Raw genomic sequence first — 26212 nt, forward strand, 5'->3', positions numbered from 1 at the left:
TCTCAAGTGGGAGAGTATCTGAATTATTCACACGATCTGCACGCTGCTCGGAAGGCAAAGTCTCACAGGAAATAGGAGCGATTGAAGCTGTGGTATTTGTGTATAGTGCAAGAGTAGTAATGGTGTTAAAGTGCCCCTGGAAAGAAAAAAAAAGTTTTTTAACAGTGTTGTTGGGACATCCGTGTCAAAAAATTAATTATACGCAAAAGAAAACATTTTTAGAGAAATATTCACTACCCGAGACGCGATTTAGTTGCTAGTCACCTCATTTCTACTTGTTTTTCATCTCGGCATGCCGAGCGCCTGGAGGAGAAGTGGACCGGTTTCGCCTTCGCGTCGAGGTGGAAAGAGCGAATTACCATCGCATTGAGCGAATGACCACTTCGTGACGTCATGGACTTTGCGTGCAGAATTTCAAATAAATTTATCGCCGTGAATACCGCTCTAAACATTTTTTTTTTCGCGTAAAATTTGTTTAGTGCCACGCGTGTCCCAACAGACTGTTAAAAAAAAAGTTCTTTTTTTCCTTTCAGAGGCCCTTTAAGGGTAAGCGTACATCGGCAGAGGCCATCAGCGTCTTGATGTTTTTGACCACTTCTGTTGACGATATTAAAATCATACTCCTGCAGTTTTAGCGCCCACCGACCGAGGAGTCCGGTTAGGTTCTTAAGGGAAGCAAGCCAGCACAAAGAGTGGTGGTCGGTGACCACTTCAAAGTGTCTTGCATAAAGCTATGGTCGGACTTTTCCAAGAGCACAAGATTGAGATTTAGACGCTTCGTAAACAACACTTTAATAATATTTTAGACAGCATTCGTAAAACATGTTTTTAGGCGAAAGGCTTACTTGTCCCGATGAGCGAAAAAGCGTCGTATAAACCGATAAATGTATATACGATTGAGCGGCTCGCTCCGCTCATCGAGCGATCTTACTTGTCCCATTGTTTTGGCGTCATCCTTGCGGTCATCCTAGAAGTCGTCCTATACCTCTAGGACGACTTCACTTTTCACAATACTTAAGAAACAAGCGGCGTCGGCGGCGTTGTGCTGTGCCCGAAGGATGATCATAAAATACGTCATCAGGTAACAGCAGCGTGATGCCAAGTGAATAACTTCTGCAAACATGAAATCCAGATAGAATCCATGTAGATGTCTAGTTTTACAATCCAGATAGAGAAACGTTATACTGGGTTTTTCGGTAGGGATGGATCTCTAAAAATTGCAAAACTCGATGTGTAACATACGAGTGTTCGATTTAAAGAATGATCTACCCGTTTAACACATCTAAAGTGGAGTGACTTTTAAGATCACATCTTTAAGTGCCTCAAAATATTATTTAACTCACTAACTACGTTCTGAGACACATTTGTCGGTAGGTGTGAAACCGACATTAACGTCTATACCGAGGCGTTGACTTCAAAACAGTATTTTTGGTACACACCATACTAAACCAGAAACTAACGGACGACAAGGGCGCAAACACACACGTCTCAATCTTTATGAGTGAAGCAAAGTGATGAGGTGGAAAATGTGTGTGTTTGTCCCTTTGTCGTCCGTTCCTCGCTGGTTTAGAATCCTGTGGAACGTTAAGGAGCTCGCCTGCTTTATACATTTGGTTTCTGTTTTGCTCGTGACTTTATGTTTTAAAAAAATGTGGCCGCATCTCCACGTGGTGAATGATGTTCATTGCGGCGAAGCTGTGGTGGTGCTGATGATACTGATTTTATTGTTCATGGGTGGTGCGGAGTTCCGGATTGCGTTTCAACTTCATTATTACTGCTTAATGGTGGGTGAAATGCAGAGCCAGTGGTTCTTCTAGCGGATCAGCTTGGATCCGCTAGAAGCGGGGGGAACGCATCTCCACCGCTTAAGTCAACGGTCCATGTCAGAAAGAGAATGTGTTGTATGGATCGTGGTTATATACGCAGTTGAGCATTTGACCGCAGCGCCATCTCCTGTATAGACGTTGAGCGACTACATGCAACGTTGAAGTGTAGCGTAGTGTGCAATAAAGAAAAAAAAAGTGTAGCGTAGTGGTTAAGACGTCTGCCTCGTAAGCAAGCGGTTCCCAATTCGAGCCCCTAAACAAACGTACTTTTTTTTTTTTTTTTTATTTGGGCCGATTTCGGAGGCAGTGCAATTGATGTGAGCACGGACGCCGGACAAGGCTAGACCCTAAGGAGCTTCGCCCCTAAGAAAAAAAAACTGTACCATGGAGTCAATATTACGCTACGCATATTTGTTGCTTTCGGGAGAAAAATGCGACCTGCCTGCGCACTACTCCAGCTTCCTCGCCAAAGCGGGAATAATTCGTGTCGCTCAGTAATGTCAGCACACCACGAGACAGGCCTAGAAAATGGTATACCATCACGTATCTCCGATCCTCACTATTACCGCCATTTTGATAAACGAGTGGCGCCACATATAGACAGTTGGAGTCGTGGTTGTAACGTGACACCTTCGCGTCACGTCACGGGGTAAACTTTCCCGCGGACTTTAGTGGGCTAAATGCCCCGTGGCCCACATCACATCTGTCAGCCACGTTAACTCTCCTTTGAGAATCTCCCCCAAACCAACAAAAAGAAACAAGAATATTGCGTTAAACAGAAATCACCAGTAGTATTAATATTAATTTTGGTTCACATGTAAAACAAAACCAGTCAATAAAGATACCCTCGGGTGACGTAGCCTATCTGTGTTTATTTGCTTTGCAACTAACATTGATACTCACCATTCAAAACAAGCTCTCACAAATAAGTTTATTCTGCCAGCATTTTAGCTTGCTAATGAATACCAACAATTATCTTTATATAATTCAATGCATATTTTTCTGCTATTGAAGCATATGATTATATAGCATCGTGAAACGAAAAATGTGAGTCGCTACTCTTGTAGGTGTTTCTTGTTTCAATTTACTATCGTTAGCTTGGTTTGATCTATGGTTTTAGTCAGCGCCATGCACATTCCTGCAGCTCATGTTAGGAGTGAGGCCTCACGTCATGGAGGGTTTATGAGTCAGTCTTACCATTTGGAGAGGGTGTTCGTGTTTATTTCTAAGCGCATTTTTTTCCTTCCGTCAAAGGACTTGATAATCTTCATGCACTTACGAGTTTTCCGAACAACCAACAAGCTCTCAGAATCGAACTGACAAAAATAGGACAAAGGGAACCGACAGTATTGCTCTATCACAAATTCGTCGTCGGCTCCAAACAGGAGGGTTACAAGCTGACCGTTGCCGACTACGAGGGTCCTCATCAAGGTAGGTATCGGTTCTGCCGCAGTGCCTTTCGCAACAAATGCGAAGAATGTGGAATGGCGCGTGTTATTGAGGGCTTTGTCAGCAGGGAGCAGGACCTCTGCGGCTCTGCCGATAGAAAACCGAAAATTGAAAACAAGCCCAAACTGTTTTTGAAAGGCTGTAAATGCTTGGGGTGCTTTCTGTCTTTCTACGTGCGCTGATTTTGTGATTCTAGACGGTTGTTAGCTATTTTCTAGCTGAAACATCGTTTAAATTTGTTAATTTAGAAATTCAAATTCCCAAACCTAATTCAGAACTTCGTTATCGCAGACGCTAATGATTGTTCTGAACGTACCCTTTTAAGAAACTAGAACGAAATTAAAATCTTCTGTGTGACGTGTAGTTTCGCACGAACAATTCGGCTCATGTTCCGCGAAACACGCCGGCATGATCCACCTTTTATGAGATGGTAAAAATGATGTGCTATAACAGGGGTGGCCAGAGTGACATGGGGTTAGAGATGCAAACAAAACTATAAACGTTCTGAGAGCCGCAGGACAAAAGGAAGTAGTAATTCAAGTACACTAATTGAATTAATGTAATTTAATTACTTTCTTTTAAATTTGTAATTGCGTTTAATTACTTTGGGCTATAAGGAATTGTAATAGTAATTTAATTACTTTCTAGCTTCAGTAAGTGCAAAATTTCGGGCACAATTACAAATTACTTTTGCAAGACTGCGGCTCTGGCGGAATGCCTCTGAAAGCCTCAGTGCCCGCACCAGCGGCCTAGCTCTCGGTGACACACTCGCAGTTCCAAGTTTATTTTCTGTTGGCTTTACTTCGTATCATATTGGATTTAGCGTTTTGGAGACTGACTTCTCACCTGGGAATATTGTCACCATTGATTCAGGAGCCCCGATTCGGTTCTTACATAATTCTGAACCATCATAGTTCCAACTCAATGTAAATAAATCAATGAATCAATCAATCAATCAATCCTTTATTTCACATCAGAAACTGATGTAGGCTGCAGGGGCAAAAAGTCAAAAGTTTGACTTGACAAGGCCTCTGCAGCCTTACAATTGGCACACGGCGACATACTACACATGAAGTAATAACATTAAGTTTTCAGCTTTTAACATTAAGCAAATAAATAAATAAATAAAAAAGAACCAGAAGAACAGCATAAGTTAAACACGCTGTTAAAGATAACAAAAAAATCATATACATATATATATATATACACATACACATATACATATGTATATACATACATGTATATACACGCATACATACACACACATACATACATACGCATCATACAGACGCGCATATACACACATATATATAAGGCACATAGCATATTTAGGTACATGACAGGACAATAACATAAAACGTCTGTGTGTAAATGCGTTCCTATTAGCACGTGTGGATTATAATAACACTATTAAAATATTCTGAGAAGACTAATTGTCGTATATTTATTTGCCTGGCTAGCGAAATTGTGTCAACCTGATTTTACTTTACCGATCTGGCTCCTTCGAGCATATGAGCTAATTTAATATTATCCCAGGCAGCACCGAGTTCTGGGCCAAAAGTTGGCTTGCGTCTGGCAGTTTAGGGCACTAAAAAGCCCGAAGAAGCCAAAGTAGTGCCAAACCTGACCTCCCTTGGCAACAGTCTGGGTATCTTGGCCCTAATTCGCCAAACAAGTGCCAAACTTAGGCTTCGCTGCCGGGTAGTTCGGCTGTCGTCTGGCATCTTCGGGCCTAAATCGCCTAAAAAATGCCAGATTTAGGCTTACTGCCCGGTAGTTCGGCAGATCTTTGGCATTTTTGGGCCAAAATCGCCAAACTAATGCCAAAGTTAGGCTTCACTTTTTGATAGTTCGGCTATCACCTGGCACATTCGGGCCAAAATCGCCACGGATGTGCCAGAGTTAGGCTTACTACCTTGTAGTTCGGCAGATCTTTGGCATTTTTGGGCCAAAATCGCCAAACTAATGCCAAAGTTAGGCTTCACTTTTTGACAGTTCGGCTGTCACCTGGCACATTCGGGCCAAAATCGCCAGAGATGTGCCAGAGTTAGGCTTACTACCTTGTAGTTCGGAAGAGCTTTGGCATTTTCGGGCCAAAATCGCCAAACTTATGCCAAAGTTAGGCTTCACTTTTTCACAGTTTGGCCGTCACCCGGCACACTCGGGCCAAAATCGCCACAGATGTGCCAGAGTTACGCTTACTACCTTGTAGTTCGGTTGAGATCCGGCATCTTTGGGCCCAAGTAGCCAAACGAGCGCCCAAGTTAGGCTTCGCTTCCCGATAGTTTGCCTGTGATCTGGCAGCTGCGGGCCAAAGTTGCCAAAAAAGTGCCAGAACTAGGCTTACTGCCTTGGAGTTCGGCTGACGAATTATTTGATGTATGCGGGTGGTCTTCATCTTAATTAAATAGAAATCAAGTTTTATTCGGCTGGCAACTTTATGTTATTTCGGGTGTCTCTTGATTTCTGCAGTCCAAAGGTTGGCTGAATGTTTTGACGCGGCTGGAGCAGGCTTTGCAAACGCAAATAAATTGTGCCAGAGGTTGCACTCGCGCGTAGGTACACAAGCCAATATCGGAGCGCGCCATGAGACTGGTTCGACATTATGGCGCGTTCACACCGGCGATCCGATCTAGTCGCGCCATAACTTTCATCGCAAAAGCGACCATCGCGGGCAAAAAGTGACGGGTTTCGAGCAGTCGCTTGCTGACCCGACTTTTTACAATGCACTCTAGTCGCGGAGAGGCCCAGCCAACCAACGGCGTTCGGAGCGAGAGTTTTTGAGAAGCGACTCGCCAACGAAGGCGTTGGACTCGCTCATCGCGCACGCCAAATTGACCAACTAATTACTTTTATTTTTTTTTTTTTTTGCGATGCGATTTAGTTGGATCGCGCGACTGCTTACAGCCCCGGTGTGAATCCGCCTTTACAGAAAGTGCTGTCAATTGAGCTAACACTGGACAAGACGGATGTACGCACGTTTCCACAAGAGATATCATTATTAGGCGGCGCATTGCAAAAGCGAGCGTGGCTCTGTGCGTGTCTGTCTTGCATTGTGATTGAGCACTGTCAAATCCTAGCGATAACAAAGAGCGGAAACGACCGGGGCTCCGTGGCGCGGCTCCCGCATCACACTTGGGGAATGAAAATAAAATCCTGGAAATTGTACTATTTTAGCGTGTTGATACTTTTTAAACATTAAAAGTGGAGACACAAAAGGGACGATCAGACAGGACAATTTGAGCTTTAAAGGCCGCTGTACAAACGGGACGTTCTACAGAGAAGAACCTTCTCTCCCGAAGCTAGGGGACGGGGAGGGAAAGGGCCATCGTTGGGTGGAAAGAGCGTCTAGAGAATGGGATTAGCCTCGGGGCGAGCCATCCTCTCGAGAGGGAGTGGGGACGGAAGAAAGCTGCCGTGGGGGTTGCGGCTAAAAGGTGGAAGAAAGTTAAGCTTGTCAAACGGCGACCTCGGATCCGAGGACGGGCACGCCAGAGAATTTGAAAAAAGCTGCTTGATTAGCCCGACGACCCAGTGCGGTCTACTGGTTCTAGAAGGTGACTCAGATGAAGAAAACTCGTTTTGCTCGAAAACTCTAAAAGCATTCTGGACGTGAACTCTTGCCACAAATAAAAATAACACATGCATGAAAAACTACGAAGGCAACTAAGCTTTCTCCTATGATGGGAGAATGCGTGAGCATTACAGGCAGAGTTATGTTGGCGCAACTTGCAATAAAGAAAGACAAAAAAAGTTATGTTGGCGCGACAGACAGCGCGCTAGTTTCACGATCAAGCGGGCTTAGCTTCGAAACCGGGCTTGTTTTTTTTCTTGTGTTCCTTTTTTTATTTAGTTTATTTTTTTTATTTTCTTTTTGTTTGGTCACGTAACAAAAAAAATCACATGAACAGAATTTTTTTTTTGGCCACGTCACCAGATTTTTTTCTTATTTCTCCTTTCCTTCAGTCTTTCTTTTTTTTTTTTTTCCTTTTTTTCGCTTTACGCTTTTTATCGCAAAACTCTTTGCACCTATTTCGCGTTAAATTGGCGTTAGCCAAATCATTTTTTTTATGGCAGAGAATTCTGCCGTACGTACCCTATGTTACTATTACCAACCCTGGCTTGCAATTTCTGCTATCTAAAGGACTGGACTATGCCCTTGCTCCACGGTACGTTCCAAAACGTGACTTCATAATTGAAATTGAAGAGAAACTCAGACATGTGCACGATGTCACAGGGGTAAATTTCGCGAGAAGCCGCGTTGTCAGTGTTTCGAACAATGTGAAACCGGCCGGGTCAAATTTAGATCAACAAGAACGCATTGCTCTTAATCAGTTGAAGTCAGACAGCTCGATCATGATTTTAAAGGCCGACAAAGGAAAAGGAACCGTTGTGCTTAATAGGGATGACTACCTGAAGAAGATGTATGAAGTTATAAATGACAGTCGCTATTTCGTGAGGCTATCAAGAGATCCCGCCGCTAAGTCCGAAAGAGAGTTAGCTGACCACCTTCGAGAGCTGAAAAAGAAAGGACGCATCAGTGATCACCTATACCGTCATCTCTTCTCCTTTGACGCCGCGACACCCAAGATGTATGAACTCCCCAAAATTCACAAACCGGGTTGCCCCCTACGCCCGATTGTATATGTTATTGATTCATCCACTTACAGACTTTCCAAATATCTGGTAATGATTCTGAGCCCTCTTACGGGAAACAATAAGTTTAGCGTCCGGAATTCCCGTGACTTTGTTGAACTTATACGCGCTCAGACCATGCTACCGCACGAGGCTATGGTATCCTTTGATGTGATTTCATTATTTACGAATGTCCCCAACGCCCTGGCGGTTGATGTCGCCCGTGACCGGTTGCTGGGAGACCAGTCGTTGTCCACTCGCACAACCCTCCTTGTTGATGACGTTATACTCCTTTTTTGCGTTTTCGTGTCAACCAGTGTAATTTTAGTTTTAATGGGGACATATATCATCAGGTCAGCGGATGCCCTATGGCATCCCCCTCAAACCCCTCAATTCAGTTCACCTGCGAACATGAAACCGATAGTACCTTGCCGTTTTTATATGTACGTGTCCATAGAACTAGTGAATCTTTCTTTAAGATGGAGACATCCGTATATGGTAAACCATGTGACAGACAAAACTTTCTTGACTACCACTCTCATCACCCATCTAACTCAACACTTAGCGATCAAGAACTTAGCCATGGGCGGGAGGCTTTGAAGAAACGTAACTACCCCGACCGGTTTATCAATCGCGTTAAGAAACAAATGTCCCGTCGGCGCCCGGATCGAGCCGAACGAACACGAGACGTCGTGTGCATCCCGTACGTTAAGGGGGTTTCGGAGGCATTGGGACGCGCCCTTAGGCCGTTGGGGGTACGAACTGTATACAAACCCTACAGAACAATTGCCAATGTTATCTCCAAGCCAAAAGACCCGACCCCACCAGAGGCAGAAAGGGTCGTGATCTACCAGGTGCAGTGCAAGGAATGTGACGCTTCCTACATTGGAGAGACGGAACGAAAAAGAAAAACAAGACTAAAAGAACACGCACGGGATGTCGCCAATTCCACGAACGCCACCCGCTTCAAGTCCGAACTCGTCGACCATGCATGGACGTCAGGACACCAATTTGACTTTGACAAGGCGAGGGATAAAAGGTGGGGACTGAGGAAGCTGCTGGAATCTTGGTTCATCCAGAACGACAAACGCGGAAGTGATTCATCGCTGGTAAACAAGAACCGTGGCCCCCTGCCGGACGTGTACACAAACTTTATGCCTAAATAGCCGAATTTTTTTGTGCGACTCTCACTCGCTCTGCGCTCTACTGAAGATGCCTCCCGCATGGGAGGCGAAACGTTTAATAAAATTGTTATTTTTGTGATGTCAAGCCGTTTTTGTTATTACATTTATCATGTCTTCGCCCGGCTTCTGGAGTATATTTGCGCTCCTAATTTCACCGGTACGACAGCCATGGGAGGCCACTGCGAGCGAGTGGGGACAGAAATAATTGAGGCTTATCGGATGGCGACAAGCCCGAAAAACATAACCACCCCGTCCATTTCGCTCTCAAGAAAGGAGATTATCTTTCTGAGGCCCTCAATGGAAGCCGAACGCTGACAGACTAGGCAAGGCGACAAGGTCGCCGGAGAAGCGGCCTTTCCTTTTATGCGTTGTTGATTCCCCTTCGACCTCGCCTTTTGCAAATCCTCCCCACCTGCTTTTGTGTCTTCGTGTGGCTGTCAGCGAGCGCGACAGCCGCTTTAAGCAAATCAAAAGGGTGAAGCGAAACGCGTGACCCAGCGTGACCTCTCTATGTAGGACGCGTAGGACAAAAACGTTTCGACGAAAATTTTTCACGTGACTTTCTCTGTCACGCTGATGGGACCTCTGGGGCTGTCGTTTTCGCCGTTTGCCTAGTTATAGAAATAAGCGGGCCACGTAGGTCCGGTTTTCGAACTGCGCTCTTCAGTGTTCTGTTGCTTTCGTGCGCTGCAGACGCGGCTGTGTTTTTTTCTTCGTAAACGGTCGGAATACGTCCATGCCAATTTTTCGGTAACAGCCATTTTTTGCACCGGAGTTCGTGGAATACTTGTGATGTGTTTGTTGGACACGCTTCGACAAAAACTGCTCTTCGCCGACGACGAGACGTCAGTCCTCGAATCCTCGAATATGTTTGTGGGGTGCCTGAGTTGGATTATGCATCTATCAAGGATTACATGATATCGCTCTTTTATTAGTAAGTGCACTCAAGCATGATTCTGATAGTCGTCCTGCTTTCCTCTCAATCTCCGCGGATTTTGTGTGATGAGTTTTGCTTGGCATGAGGACAGTGCTAATTGTATTTTATAATTTGCTTTTCGTTCTACAGAGAAGTGTGACCTTTGTAAATATGTTGAAAATACATTGCGTGCAAAGATAGTTGTTTAATAAACTTCTGGGCGCGATCGAAAAAAAATTGTTTGTCCGTATAAGTGATTGGATATGCAACAAATGACATGCAACGTACACATACTTGCACGACGTTCGGCCAATACGAAGCAGACGCATCGTAGAGTTTTCGCACAATATTGCGCGAACGCTAGGCCGGGGCGAAACAGCTGTACGGCAATACCCGTCGGGTATCAAACGGTGGTACAAAACTGGACAGTTGAGCAATATTGGAACCGACTTTCGGCCGGCACTGGCACGATACTGCAAAGTATTGCCGTGCTGCTTGGGAACGGAGGTGATGACATCTTACCATCGTGTTTCCAACGCTTGTTTAATTTATTTCTCTTCTGGGACGCGTGAAAGAGCACTTCTGTGACACACCAGAGATATTCGAAACTTGGGCTGGCCTCTCGGCTTTCTTTGCCACTTTTGGCACTTATTTGGCACTTCAGTGGGTAGCCAGAGAAAAGCCAAACTTCGGCATGCCCCGAATCGACAAATTAAGATTTACTGCGGCAGTTATGGCTCAAGTCTGGCACTTACTTTGGCGCTCCTCTGGCGGACCAGAGAAACGCCAAACCTTGGCACGTCCCAAATACCGAAATTAGGCGTTGCTCTGGCAGCTATGGCTGAAGTATGGCACCAACTTTGGCGCTCCTCTGGCGGACACGAGAAAAGCCAAACTTTGGCACGTCCCAAATACCGAAATTAGGCGTTACTCTGGCAGCTATGGCTGAAGTATGGCACCAACTTTGGCGCTCCTCTGGCGGACCCGAGAAAAGCCAAACTTTGGCACGTCCCAAATACCGAAATTAGGCGTTCCTCTGGCAGCTATGGCTGAAGTATGGCACCAACTTTGGCGCTCCTCTGGCGGACCCGAGAAAAGCCAAACTTTGGCACGTCCCAAATACCGAAATTAGGCGTTACTCTGGCAGCTATGGCTCAAGTCTGGCACCAACTTTGGCGCTCCTCTGGCGGACCAGAGAAACGCCAAACCTTGGCACGTCCCAAATACCGAAATTAGGCGTTACTCTGGCAGCTATGGCTGAAGTATGGCACCAACTTTGGCGCTCCTCTGGCGGACACGAGAAAAGCCAAACTTTGGCACGTCCCAAATACCGAAATTAGGCGTTACTCTGGCAGCTATGGCTGAAGTATGGCACCAACTTTGGCGCTCCTCTGGCGGACCCGAGAAAAGCCAAACTTTGGCACGTCCCAAATACCGAAATTAGGCGTTACTCTGGCAGCTATGGCTGAAGTATGGCACCAACTTTGGCGCTCCTCTGGCGGACCCGAGAAAAGCCAAACTTTGGCACGTCCCAAATACCGAAATTAGGCGTTACTCTGGCAGCTATGGCTCAAGTCTGGCACCAACTTTGGCGCTCCTCTGGCGGACCAGAGAAACGCCAAACCTTGGCACGTCCCAAATACCGAAATTAGGCGTTACTCTGGCAGCTATGGCTGAAGTATGGCACCAACTTTGGCGCTCCTCTGGTGGACCCGAGAAAAGCCAAACTTTGGCACGTCCCAAATACCGAAATTAGGCGTTACTCTGGCAGCTATGGCTCAAGTCTGGCACCAACTTTGGCGCTCCTCTGGCGGACCCGAGAAAAGCCAAACTTTGGCACGTCCCAAATACCGAAATTAGGCGTTACTCTGGCAGCTATGGCTGAAGTATGGCACCAACTTTGGCGCTCCTCTGGCGGACCCGAGAAAAGCCAAACTTTGGCACGTCCCAAATACGGAAATTAGGCGTTACTCTGGGAGCTATGGCTCAAGTCTGGCACCAACTTTGGCGCTCCTCTGGCGGACCCGAGAAAAGCCAAACTTTGGCACGTCCCAAATACCGAAATTAGGCGTTACTCTGGCAGCTATGGCTGAAGTATGGCACCAACTTTGGCGCTCCTCTGGCGGACCCGAGAAAAGCCAAACTTTGGCACGTCCCAAATACCGAAATTAGGCGTTACTCTGGCAGCTATGGCTCAAGTCTGGCACCAACTTTGGCGCTCCTCTGGCGGACCAGAGAAACGCCAAACCTTGGCACGTCCCAAATACCGAAATTAGGCGTTACTCTGGCAGCTATGGCTGAAGTATGGCACCAACTTTGGCGCTCCTCTGGCGGACCCGAGAAAAGCCAAACTTTGGCACGTCCCAAATACCGAAATTAGGCGTTACTCTGGCAGCTATGGCTGAAGTATGGCACCAACTTTGGCGCTCCTCTGGCGGACCCGAGAAAAGCCAAACTTTGGCACGTCCCAAATACCGAAATTAGGCGTTACTCTGGCAGCTATGGCTGAAGTATGGCACCAACTTTGGCGCTCCTCTGGCGGACCCGAGAAAAGCCAAACTTTGGCACGTCCCAAATACCGAAATTAGGCGTTACTCTGGCAGCTATGGCTCAAGTCTGGCACCAACTTTGGCGCTCCTCTGGCGGACCAGAGAAACGCCAAACCTTGGCACGTCCCAAATACCGAAATTAGGCGTTACTCTGGCAGTTATGGCTGAAGTATGGCACCAACTTTGGCGCTCCTCTGGCGGACCAGAGAAACGCCAAACCTTGGCATACCCCGCATTCCCAGATTAGGATTTACTATGGCAGTTATGGCTAAAGTATGGCACCAACTTTGGCACTCCTCTGGCGTACCAGAGAAGAGCCAAACTTTGGCATGCCCTAGTATCGCCCAACTAAGGCTATAGTTAGGCACCGTTCTTTGGCACTGATGAGTGCCATGGTGCAAAAACCTAACTGCGCCAAAGTTGGGCCCTTATGTTTGCCAGACCTTTGCCCAAGTTGGGCATTCCTCTGGCGTGCTACCTGGGATTTCTTGAAAATAAAAGAATGTAAGACTTCATTGCCCCAGACTGTCCAGTAGTATTAATAATTTAACATAATTCACACGAGTAACGTACAATACATGACATTTACACAGCGATGCCTAAGCCTCCTCCTAAGTGGGGCAAGCAAAGAACAAATGCGTTGCATTCTTAACTACTCGCTTAAAGTCATATGGCCCAAGTCGAATCGCTCTCATAGATAAGTAATTGTATTACATTTTAAAAGTAATTTGTAGTCGTAATGAATTACTTTCACTTACTAGTAATTGTAATTGTAATTAAACTACTTTTAAAACAAAGTAATTGTAAATGTAATTAAATTACATTTTGAGAGTAATTTACCCATGTATGGGGCATCTTTATGCCGAAAAGCAATATGGTTTTATGTACGTTGTCTAGTACAAGACTGCCAAGACTATGAGCTTTTTTATTTTTTTTTATTGTAGAATATTGTTTTGTCTTGGTGACACGGGAGGAGAAAGGGGGCAGACTTACCAAGGAGCCGTGAGCCGCACTTGGACCCGTGAACAGCCGCACGCGGCTCGAGAGCCGCGGTTTGGCCCTTTGCTATCATGTTGACTTTTGACTGCTGTTTCTTACCAGGTTTTGTTTACCATTCAGTTCAACTGCATACATCCGTAGTGACTGGTACAGCTGAAGCCCCAGCACGATTCCGGACATTAATTATTGACACTTTAAGTGGGTTGTCGAACTAGTCAGACTAAATGCATTTTCGAAAAACCCAGGCTTTAGTCTTCCCAACTTGCTATTTATTATCTCTCCATTCAGATTAGCAATTGAGAAAGCAGCAAATGAAGGTTCTGCCAAAATCAACATTCAAATTTTCCCGTGTTCTCCAGCAGTGTGATGTCACACGCTGTATAACTTGGAAGTCGAGCAGACAGTTTAAAACGACACTGTACTTTAAGCGTTTTTTTTTCTTTTTGGCGTGAGCTAGCTTAGAATTTATTGCACGCCACCAAACAAGTACAAACTGTGCTGTCCCCATATAGTAATCCTATATAGGAATCAATAAATGGATTGAAGAATGATAATGGCCGTACCTTTGTAGCGGGCGGTAGCTTGCTCCACTTAGCGTCACGTTTTTGGCGTCGCGTTTTCAGTGTTGTCAATGTTACCATGGAGCCTTTCGGACCAGATTTTAAAATGCATTAACTTCAGAAAAAAAGTACTGTGATTTGTAATTTAAGTTACTAGTTCAGTTGTGTCAATCAATGCGTCTAAACAATTTGTATGCAAATCAGTTTGGAAGTAACGAAAATCATTTTGTGTTCACTGACGCAGTAAAATGATTCTAGATGTTTGCCTATAACAGAACATATTATATCACAGAACATAATATTTTATATTTGCTGCTTGTTAGAATATCATAATGCAAGAGCCGTCAACAGCCTCGCTTGGCTGACACTGGTGTTTTGGCATGCACAGATTACGACGCGTTGTCCTACCACAACGGACAGAAGTTCACCGTCAAGAAGAGCATGACGCAGCCACCCGACGGAGACAGATGCTCCGCAAGACTAAGTGGTGGCTGGTGGTTCAAGGATTGCAACGAGGCAAATCTTAACGGACGTAAATTCACCTACACTTCGCCAACAAAGGCCCTCGGTATTACCTGGCACATCAAAGGCCAAGAAGAATCCTACTATTATCCCTACGACAGTGTGGAGATGAAGATCAGGGACTACGACTATGGTTTCTGCACGGGCGCTTTTAGATCCAAACGTATCTAATTTCTAATTTCTGCTTCGGTGCAAAAAAAGAAAAGCACTAAATTGCGCGGAAGTTGCCATTTACGATATGCTCCGTTAATTTCTCGCTTTTTGACTTTTTTTCTGCAAGCTTTGGAAATAAAATATCACTGCTAGAGAAAACAGCATGAATTGTCTTGGCTCTCCCGGCTACCGCCAACGTCCAACGCTAAAGCGGCGGTCCCACTGCTTATGCATTTTACAAAAGAGACGCTGCAAACACTGTCTGAGGCCTTCCTTGTAGATGAGGGTCCCGTCACACTGGTCATATCAAAACCCATTTTAGACATGTTAAAAGCATACATATGCACGAAGCACACACGCTTGAAACCTGATTGAGGCGTGAAAGCAGTGAAATCATGACTGCAGCCCGTGTCGTTTCTATGACGTACGAGCAGTGTGTGAGCGGCTTAAATTCACCAACTGCGCACCATTAGCGCCGACTAAAGCGCGGACCACATGGCGCGTTTTTCTGCACGCGAAAACGCGACGCGCTATGAACGCTCGCGCGGAAGCTGGCGCGGCACCAAGCACCGCCGGCCGCGCGTTATCAGCGTTGCCAGATAACAGAATTCTCAACACGCGATGTAAATCTTGACGCAAATATTAAAAATGAGAACTAAAGGAACAAATAAGTAAATAAAACTGGTTTGTGTGTCAAAAGACACACCTTTTAATTTTATATGGGAAATAAAAATGCTTTTGAACACTTCGAAATGGGCTGAATACGAAAGAGCGTACTGTGCAGGATCACGTGATAGTTCGACCGACCCTCATTGGGCGAGACCCGCTTCGACGCCTCGGCACGCGCGTCTTGTTCTGGGTCGGCTGGAAACCAACCCTCCCGCGAAAACGCGCGCCCGCGCGCAGGAAATGACGTCAGTTTTACACTGACGCGCCTGAGTCGCGAGCAACGAGGTAGAGGGGCTTAGAGCGATAAACCGGGGTTCCGGTCTGCACTCGAAAGTGACCCCCATAAGGCGGCTGCCATTGTACGCAAATTTGACCACACGTCACATGACCAAACCAAATACGTGACGTCACAGGAAAGATGGCAGCGCCCTTGCAGCGGCTGGCCCCAGCTGGGCCGGAGCTTGTCGGATGCTTTTTTGGTTGTCGTTCGTCTCGGCGAGTTGATTTCAGACGCGGAAGCCGTCATATGAGGCCGGTCGAAAGCGAGTTCAGAGTTCAGCGTGGTGTTTGACGTAGGTATAACGTGAAAATACGGAGAAACGGTGTGCATTTCGCTGGTGACCGTCTGCATTTCGCTGGTGACCGACCGGGATATTGCCACGGAAGAGACAATCTGACCTACGTTGCTCGGACCTCGGATTGATTCGGATACCGCTAGGATAAAATTTAAGGCGACGTTTATGTGCTCTCATTGACCATCGGAATCTTCGAGGTTTGAAGTGAAGCGTGGGCAATATATTTGGATACACAGTTTAACAACGGAAATTGCATGAGTCGTGCTTGGCGGTGTGCAATCGCGGTGCAGCTTCGGTCAAATGACCGAGGGCTCACTTCGGTTGTGCGGCGCACCGGAAGGCTGCCTTGAAGCTGGTAGTTCCCGTGCCGTGCTGAATGATGCTGTGCTGCTTACAAATTGTTCCGGCGTAGAAGTGCACGTTCACGGAGCACAGGTGTGCGGCGCACCGAAGAGCTGCCTTCAAGCTGGTAGTTCCTGTGCCATGCTTTAGGTGATGCTGTGCTGCTTCCGAAATTGTTCCGGCGTAGACGTGCACTTTCACAGAGCACAGGTGTTGCAGTTGGTATTGATCCCGCTGGTCTGTCGCACGTTTCGTCAACACAAACGTTCATCCACACTCGTTACGCGAATTACAAGCTGTCCGGACATTTCATCGAGCGTGTTACGTACCCAGCTCACGCCGCTTTGTGGCAACAGTCTGCAATGGCTCATTGCCAGAAAAGTGGTCCCACATCCATTTCAGTTCAGTACGTCCACGGCAGTCGCCAAACCCCGAAGGAGAGGATTTATTCGGACAAAATGCCACTAAAGCAATGCAGCTTCTTCAGTGTTCAGGATAGATTCTCTTCTGCGAGTTTTGTTATACTGTCACGGATCCTTGTTCCAGTACTCTCTTCTATCAATATTCACTATTTTGGGACACTGCAGGTCATGCTCAGCTCTAATCGTATGTTCAGGTGGAGGTGCTGGGCACTTTACCCATAGCCCTTCACTCTGTGTGAACCCGGCGGCTCTTCAGCCGAGTTACCCGATAATGGGACACGGCTGGCGGACTATCCTGCGTCTTATGCCCCTGTCGAGCCATAAGCAAAGTCCTGACCCGAGCCTGGCAGAACAACCGCAAGACGACCGAGTACCACAAGGAGTAACCTCGGAAATACACCACGAAGCACCTGAAATCCGAGCCAGTTGCTGCTACCAGGAAAAACCACCGGAATTCGGTCTCCTGTCAGAAAATCCGAAGCTGACTAAGCCAACAATGACAAGCCTGTAGGAGCAAACCGTGTCCCCTCCCACCATTGTTTGCATGCCCGTCGCAAATCCCACTCCGACGCTTTTTCACGCAAGCTGTATGAAGACATCAAGGACTGGATTGAACAATATGACAGTGTCGCCCGCCACATTGGGTGGACAGACAACCAGCTCCTGCAGAACCTATACTTCTCGTGGAGGAAACTGCCGGCGCTGGTCTGAGAACCATGGATCCTCCTTAACGTCATGGGAAGTTTGCAAGATCGAGCTGAAGCGCGCATTCGTCAGCCAACATCAACGAGAGAGAGCCGCATTCTTGATTCTGTCCAGGGCACTGCCCCAATGAGAGCGCCACCGCACTCGTGGAGGATGTTTTGCGCTTGATCGAGCGCCCACGCCCACGCCCACGCCGACCTTGATGCTGCAGAAGACAAGAACCTAAGAATCCCATGCCCCTCACGTGAGGGACAACACCTTTGGCAGCCTTGTCCGCAACCCCCCAACAACAGTCGAAGTGTTCATATCACTGAGGCTTCCAACATGGAATGTGCACTGCATGCCCGAGCCTGCCACTATGAACAACTTCCCGGCGTCTCGACACTCGAGTTGTCCAGCTACTACTTCGACGCCAGCCTCCCAGGCATCCACGACGTTGTCTGGGAGGAGATCAGGAAGCTACTTCCTGCCATCAGTTGCCCGGCTTTTATTTTGATTGCCGAGATTGTTTCGGAACACGTTTGACAGGTATTTCAACCGAGACTTCTGCGAGCGAAGCGGCACTTGACAAACCAAGGGCAACTTACGCCACAATGGCACGACGACCGCCACCGGCTGCCCCTTTGTATTCAATGCCAATTCAATGAGACACTCTAACGCCGAAGCATTCCCGGCATCGTGTGTAGGTCTGTGCTCAACAAAGTACACCGAGGAAAACGTAGGTGATGCGAATGTGCGACCGAAAACCACTTTGCTACCACTGCGTGAAGCCGACCATGTCTACCAAAGTAGCCCGTACCAATGAATTGGTCGGCGAGGGTTCGTGCCAAACGACCCTCGATTACGTCTCGAGGAGCGACCACGGGAGATTAAGGATTACCTTCGGCGACCTTTTGTCCCTGATGCCGAAGGTGCTGAAACGAAGATTCTGAATCCCTGATTACCCCAAAGCTCCTCATGTCCATCACCTCAACAAGAGGTAAGCACGACAAAGCAGGTGAACGGCGATGCAGTGACAGTGGATTTGGTGTCGGTTGTCGTCCAAGGACAATACCTAAAAATTTGCTGACACCAATTTTCTGTGTCCACTCCACGAAGTACACAATTTCCAACTTTGAGGGAGAATGCGCCCGAGTGACTTGAAGGAATAGAATGGTTGGTTGCTCTCAAAAGTGAACTGCAAGCCCCACCAGACTTGGATAGCAAACAAAAATTGTTGCCAGCTTTCAAGTCAACGGTACAGCAAAAGGCACAGCCACGTAAGCAATACATGCCCGAGCTTGCTACATTGATGCCGAAAACTACCAGGAAAATTTTCGGATTAGAAGCCAGCCCTGCAGCTTTAGTGCATCAGACGTCAGTGGCCGCACATGACGTATGATTACAAGACAGCATCAGTCGGTCAAAGTTGCCACTCGACCAAACTGAACACCGACGTGCCAGGAGCGTTATCCGACAACAAGGTCCACAGGTACTACGACTGAACACCTGACACGAGACTGTCGCAGAAAGAACTCGTTATGGAACCATTTACTAAGAATCAATAATTATGTAATCAAGTGGAAATAAACATATTTGATACACTAACCCGATAAACATATTTCCGCTTGCCTTCATGCCTTGAGAGTCTACACACCGAGAATTGTGTCCACTGCACGCTCTGGACCTTACGAGGACACTCGCTTCTCTGACCCTTCAATATTAATTAAGGGGTCATACCAGACTCGCAGACTTCTAGCAAGGGGCTGCACTCGTTCAACCTTTCCTGAACATGTGGTGCATCCGAAAACCAACTCCAGTGATGTGAAAATGTTATTTATTAATTTATTCCTTCCAGGGGCCTTCGTAGGCATTGCAGAGAGGATACTTAAAACTACACACATGATAATAGCATTAAAGCACACTGCTGTAACTTGTTAATTGGAAAAACAAACACACCTCTGAGCATATAGTTTAATAGTATGTGTTGATGCATTGTTATATAGCATGACACTTCCTATATGTATGACACACTAGACCCTTTGCAGAACCTTATCAAGCAACACAACCGTCACCATGTTTTTCGGCGTAAAGCACACGAATGGGCCCCAGTTCACGTCGAACGCTAATGCAGCATTCGAGTCCAATAGGTGCTGAGCCGAATTCACAGGGATGGCGGACATAACATTCTTGTCGAACAAATGCCCAAACTCTGAAAGCCTGGGGTAATTACAGTAGTAGCTGCTGTAATTTGTTTCATCAGAATTTGGCAGACGGCAAAGGCTACAGTCTCGGTGAGTCAATACACACATTGGAGAGAGGCACATGACAGCATATCACCAGAGTGCTCGTCTGCACAGATTTGTCACACACCTTCGCTCCGTCTCTCTGATTGGCTCGAGGGGACTGTGGCGGTTGGCCTTTTCCAAGTTACGGTGATGCGAAGTATAGACAGCCCACACTTTTAAAAAGAGTCTATTGAAGAGACCGAAAGGAATGGTAGTCAACATTTTTCAACAAGACTGCTCTCCAGGCAAGGGATGAACACAAATATGAATCATCTTATCCAGGAAATTAGAACAATTAAATAATTGACCGACTAATACAATGCACTCTTGATGGGAAAGGGTATAGCTGCAATAAATCCTACAAAACAGAAAAAAATGCGCAGTTAATCTATGCATGCACCAAAACAGTTGTTCTTATAGCAAGTCGAATTGCTTTGAAGCAGGTGCCTGCAACGATTTATTCTTCCCCATACTCAATAAAACGCCAACCTCGTAGCTGAAAATAAGGGTGCACGTCGCACTCACACACAAAAGAAAAAAGGAAGAAAAGCGATCGAATGTAGAATCGTGGATTAGCACAAAAGGTTAAAATCGCAGGAGCTTCCTCGCTAAAAGTTGCTATGGTTGTTCGGTGACGGAGGGCTGAAACAACTTCCCTTAGGCCCTAACGCGACGTATACATTTCGCGTAGATTCTCAGATATTTCAACGTTCAAACAAAGCTAAGAGAATGCGAAAATTTTATGTTAAAAGCACTCAAAGTTCTATCGATCCTCGGACACATCCCGGAATCCGAGCACCGGTACGGCGATGCAGAGCTGATGCTGTCTCACAGGCGTTAATATCGATATGATCCAGAGCGATCTTGCGCAAAAACGGTATAAAGTCTCATTCCTTCATATTTTCACATCATACCTGCGTCAGCGAGCACGAAGAAGCCCGAAGTCGTCGGAAAGCAGCTGCACATCACGGCTACCGCGCACCGAACAAACTCGCATCCGCCAGCTCTGGGCGCTGCCATCTTACCTGTGACGTCACGGCTCTTGGGAGGTCACGTGACGAGTGGTCACATTTGCGTAAAATATGGCGGCAACCGAGGGGGGGGTGCCACTTCCGAACTTCCGGTTTATCACTCTAAGCCCCTCTACCTCGTTGGTCGCGAGCAAAAACGCGCCATGCGGTCTGCGCTTTAGTCGAAACCGAACGAGCATAGTTCCAAATTGCACAAATAACGTTGTATTTAGGAAGCGGTTTCCAGAGCCGTATGTGTCTGCGCTGTAAAGGAACAACTTGGTCCTCGCTGCACCACTTACGAGGAGTGGTTGTTAAACAACACGTGGCTGAACACTCATTCTCCGCTCGCATGTAACCCTAGCGGTCCGAACCAACAGATGGACACGACAGGCGTCCCCTCATTTTACCTGTCCTTCGTCGCTTTTTTTTTTTTTTTTGCGCTGGGTTTTGTTAGCAACGTAACTTTTGTTCTGAAACGCTGGCATCTCGCTCGAACCAGTTCATACCCCTGGCGCTACATCTGGGCGTAGAACAGCTCATTTCTGCTCATAATTTGTTTTCAGGGTTACAAAAATCAGAAATCTGTGTGTGTGTGGGAGGAAGGGTGTTGCGCATGATACATAAAATGTTTTCTCGTTAGAAACAATGCTGCAGCTCCGGCACAGCCCTTCAGCAGCGCCGCCCTTTTCCTCTTTTGTCTCGTTCACAGTTCCTTGTCTGGCCATTTTAATTGTCGGCGATGCGGGACTTTTTTACAGCATCGATTGTAGCTTTGTTTCACGTCGTACTATAAAATGTCCGCCTCCTCACATGTGATAATATTTTCCAGCGAGTCCGTTTCTGCTGCGAGTTGTTCCATGAAATCAGAAACGTTTCCTCCCGACGTAACATGACGTTGCTTAAATTAGGTTAATTGGTTGCAAAGATCGGCGATTGATTGATTTATTCTGTTATCTACATCGCCCTTACCCGGGCATTATTGTAGGGCGAAGACAATACCAAAAGGCGAATAAAATATAAAACACACATCGAAAATATGCGTACGATTCGAAAACAGTTCAAATGACATCAGGTATAAAAATAATGACATAATATAAAATTTGCGAGAAAACAACAAATTGGCAAGCACACAACCAAACAAATCCACAAATAGACAGTAAGCGAAAAAAAAAAAGTTCTGCAGAACCGAAAAAAAAAATGAGGAAGCTGCAGCCGAGGAGACAATTTTATCTGGTATGCTATTTCGTTCGTTTACAACAAGGAGATATTACAATGATCACTATAGGTTCAGGTATCGCTAGTGTGCTATTGCATATTAAAGCAGACAGCAACCAGTCTAAGCTTACCTTCCGGTAATGCATTCCCATGGAAAACGCAAATGCGTTTTCTCTTGGCGATCGATTATAAGAGCAAAGTCTGCTTAGTGCTGTGACAGAATAAAAAGATTGGAACGTTTTACAATCGGACGTACAAAAATATGTGTCTGTTAGAGCATTTTCCTTTAGAATTCATAATGGTGAACACTGCGCTAAAATACCCCAACATGTATAATACGCGTTTACGTTCCAGACTGCTACTATAGGGCACGTATTTACGCATAAAATCAATGTTATGAAGCCCATAAAGTGAATCAGCTTGATGAAATGCCAGAAGGATGCTAATATAGGCAAAATCAAACAATCTAAACACACAACAAGAACAAAGCATGGAGTTATGGGACGGAGAACACGTACTGGATTAGTAACAAACTGTGCATAAGTAACATGCTGCGTGTCCGTTATCTGAATGCGATTACAGCTTGAATCAACCCTATGCACTTTTTATTTGTTCTTTTTTTTTCAGTTGATAGTTTGGCTTGACATATCATGCTGTACAACGTAGACCTGAGTCTAAATTTTTGCCGACTTAAATATCGCACAGTAATAATAGAAAAACCAATTAATTAAATAAATTACACTTCTATAATGTGAAGGAAGCTACATAGTACCCGTAACGAGTAAAGAAACTACGCTGAATTCTAATATTCCCTGGCGAAGAGAAAAATATCCCGTACGTTTTCTCATAGGAATACGCAGAAGACTGGAAACGTAGACTGTTTGCTGTTTCCTTCAATTCGCAACTGGAAGTCCCGTAGACACTAGCGCCAGCTGAGCCTCTAGCGTTTATTGTAATAACTCTATGGTTTACGGTTCTCGGGGGAAAAAAGACTCCGGTCTTATGGCGACCATCATGAATTGGTACAAATTGTTTTTAACTCACACGAAGAAATCTAAAACTACATACTCGAATACAAGCTAATATAATCATGGCTTAATTATTTAATGACCGAGTAAATATTGTCACGTGTATCTTATTTTTCCTTCCTATATTAACGTGAAAATTTTGCACTGGTAGTATAATATTAAAATAAAATTTCGACCAGAACTTTCATTAATTTTCATTTTACTCTGTATTAACAAATAAGAAATTTGTAAAAATTATGAAAAACGTAAAACAAAAATATAAAAAAAATCCTTGTCCACTTGTATTATAACACTTAGCGAGTGGTGTAACATTATCAGCCAGTTACGCAAACATCCGATAAAAAGTGTAAGCACCTGGCAATAATTACTCTTTATTTATCCAATAAAATAATTAAAACATAACTACATTAGCCTGCCCTAGAACCCACACGAACGTAGAGAATATTGTTCAAGAACAAAAATAAATAATATACGAATGTGAAATTAAATTACATTTTTGAATGAGGCGTGTGCGCATGCTCAGTGCCGACAGCAGCGCCACCATAATGGCGTGACGTCACAAAATAGGGTTGGTCTATACACGAGGTAGGCTCGGTAATGTACCAAACCACAACACTCGCTCACATGCTGCACATTAATCGCAATCTGACAGGAAATCAAAACCAACAAACAATTCCAAATTTAGAGATTTTTCTTATCGCCGTAAAATGCTGTATTTGTCTTACATATTTCTAAAAATTAGTTGATTTAGTGGTTTTCTATAATTCTCGGAAATTTTCGAATTGGAACAATGTGTTTATTTTCACTACTTAAAAGTTAATGCGTGAAATTTTGCTCAATTGGCGGAGAGATGTTTTGGTGGCGCCCTCCTGTTTCCCTCTCGCGACGTCATTACCCTCCGAGCAACAAGTTCGATGGTGCTTGTAATTAGCATGGTGGAAGCTTGAAATCATTGCGTCCTCAAAGCAACACTGCCAACACCGCCGAAACTAAAGTTCTAACATTCCTCTTGTTTGCGTCGATGAGAAATCCTTTGTTGACGTCATAGTCAGCATTCGGCCAACCGTGAAGGGCGCTGTGAGGAACAGGATCACTGAATCGGGGGCGGTAGTGTTTCAGAATTCTGCAGGTATCAGTAGTGAGCATTTTTAGAGCTTTTAGAATTTTATCTGGGTTCTACTTCTGTTAACGTCAGTGGGCAGTTTTTTATACAAAAATCTGGTGTTTGTATTGGTTCGTCCGTTGCCCCTGTTTTATGTGACATTTTTTTAGCATCGTTGGACAAACGGATCTTTGAAGGTCTCGCGCAATTAGATATAGTAAAGGCGTTTACGTATGTTGACAATTTCCTTGTAATTTTAAATACTGCTACTAATTTGGATGAAGTTGTGAAAGTTGTCAGAGCCTTCACAGAGGCATCAGGAGGTCTGAAGTTCACTTGGGAGATGCCAGATGACAAGCGCATCCAATTCTTAGATCTTACGATAAACTTTTCTGGAGACCATTTTTGTTGGATGTATAAACCGCGGTCAAAGAAAAGCCTAGTGTCATTTGACAGTGCTCAGTCTAAGATTATTAAGAAGGAATTCGTTATAACCTGCCTCCAGGCAGCTTTTTCAAAAAGTTGTAATCACCAAAAGTCGACTAGCTTTGATATACAGATTAAACGGTTACGGAATGCAGGGTTCCCTTCATGGCTGATTGCTAGTGTCTGTGAAAACCTGCTTCAAAAAATCAAACAAAAGAACCAAAAGAATGGAAGTATCACAAAAAAAGACAAAAAAGAGTGCAAGTCATTCCACACATGCACAAAGTTTCACACAACATAAAAAAGATTGCCAGCAGATACAATGTTAACATTGTTTTTTCTGCGTCCTGCAAACTGGCTAAGATTTGTCCGATGATGACTAGAAAAAAGAAAGTTTTGTGCTCAAAGAAGCATGCAAGCCAATATACTGACTGTGTCACTAACGTCATCTATGAAATACCGCTTAGTTTCGGGAAAGTTTATATAGGTCAAACAGGACGCTGTTTCAATGACAGGGCAAGAGAGCACAAACTATCTGTACGCAACAAATCGGGGGGTCATCTGTCGGAGCATGGCAAGCGTTGTGGTTGCGAGCCGATTGTGGAGTCAACAACGTTCTTGAAAAAAGCGAAAGAAAAAACAGAGCGGGAGACTATAGAGGCTTTTTTTATTAAAAAGAAGTTTTCGTTTTTTTATCGTTCCCCATCTCAGGGTTTACAAGATGACGATTAATTACCAGCTCGCCTGCACTCTCTCACTGCTAAGAATGACAAGTGCATCAGTGCGCCATCTGTTATCCTACTAGATAAAGAAGTGACCTATCTCGATGGGTGTTTGTAAGGTGTTTTATTGGCTGTTGGCGTTGTTTGAAATGTAAACGGTGGATGAGTTGTCTATAAAAGCGATGAACGGTCTTGCAATAAAATCAGTTGAGAGTCGCGCCTCGTCCCTGTCGTTTGTGTTATTTCCTATTGTCCCTGTCTCTTTGCGTTTTTAAACCTTATACCAATCAAGGGGTTCGTGCCAATAGTTCTACTTTTCTCATGGCGATACTTTCTTATTCTAGTTACGCTGAAACTGCTTAGTGTAGTTTTTGTAGGCCAATTCGACCACGTTTTATTTCAGCATGGCAACCGTCACCCAGAAACGGTCTATACGGGATGTGTGGAGTACGTGGCTGGAGACGAGAGTGAACGGCTGTCTGTTGACAATAGGCATCCGGCCTGATTGAGCGGATTGTAAACGAATCGTTGGGTAGAGACCGTTTGTTTCTCGTGGTGGCTGCCATGTTGAATTCTGATGTAGCTGAGTTGGGAAGGAACCACACATCACTTTATTCGTCGACTGGAAGATGCTATACTTCGTTTCACCTTAAAAGGGTACGGAAACAAAAATTGAAATATTCAGATTTCGTTCGGAAATAAGTAAAGCGTGACGGATAATAACCGTAACTGATAATCGCACGTTTGTATTTTGAACGACTGGCTATATTTGTCGGTCCAAACGGTGCGCTCGAGCAAGCACTCGAAGCGAACGGAGAGCGCGATGCGTCATGGGGATGTCCGGCGCAAACAAAAACAGAAGGAAAAGATTTCCCGCCTTCGTGGAGTAGCAAGGCAGGTGCGGTTATGAGCTTTGTCCTTGGTGGCGTTGTC

At 45.4% G+C, this 26212-nt stretch overlaps 1 protein-coding gene across 1 annotated transcript in view; it reads left to right on the plus strand.

Moving 5' to 3' along the window:
- LOC121046821 (ficolin-1-like) overlaps positions 1-14850 on the plus strand; it is a 118363-nt gene extending 103513 nt beyond the window's left edge. The window contains exons 4-5 of the mRNA XM_042288220.1: positions 3081-3257; positions 14507-14850. Coding sequence (XP_042144154.1) covers positions 3081-3257; positions 14507-14811 — 482 coding nt within the window. The 3' untranslated portion in view covers positions 14812-14850. The remainder of the gene's footprint in view (positions 1-3080; positions 3258-14506) is intronic.
- The last annotated feature ends 11362 nt before the right edge of the window (positions 14851-26212 follow it).

Source organism: Ixodes scapularis, unplaced genomic scaffold, assembly GCF_016920785.2.
Source record: "Ixodes scapularis isolate PalLabHiFi unplaced genomic scaffold, ASM1692078v2 ptg001274l_1___fragment_1__unscaffolded, whole genome shotgun sequence".
NCBI lineage: Eukaryota > Metazoa > Arthropoda > Arachnida > Ixodida > Ixodidae > Ixodes > Ixodes scapularis.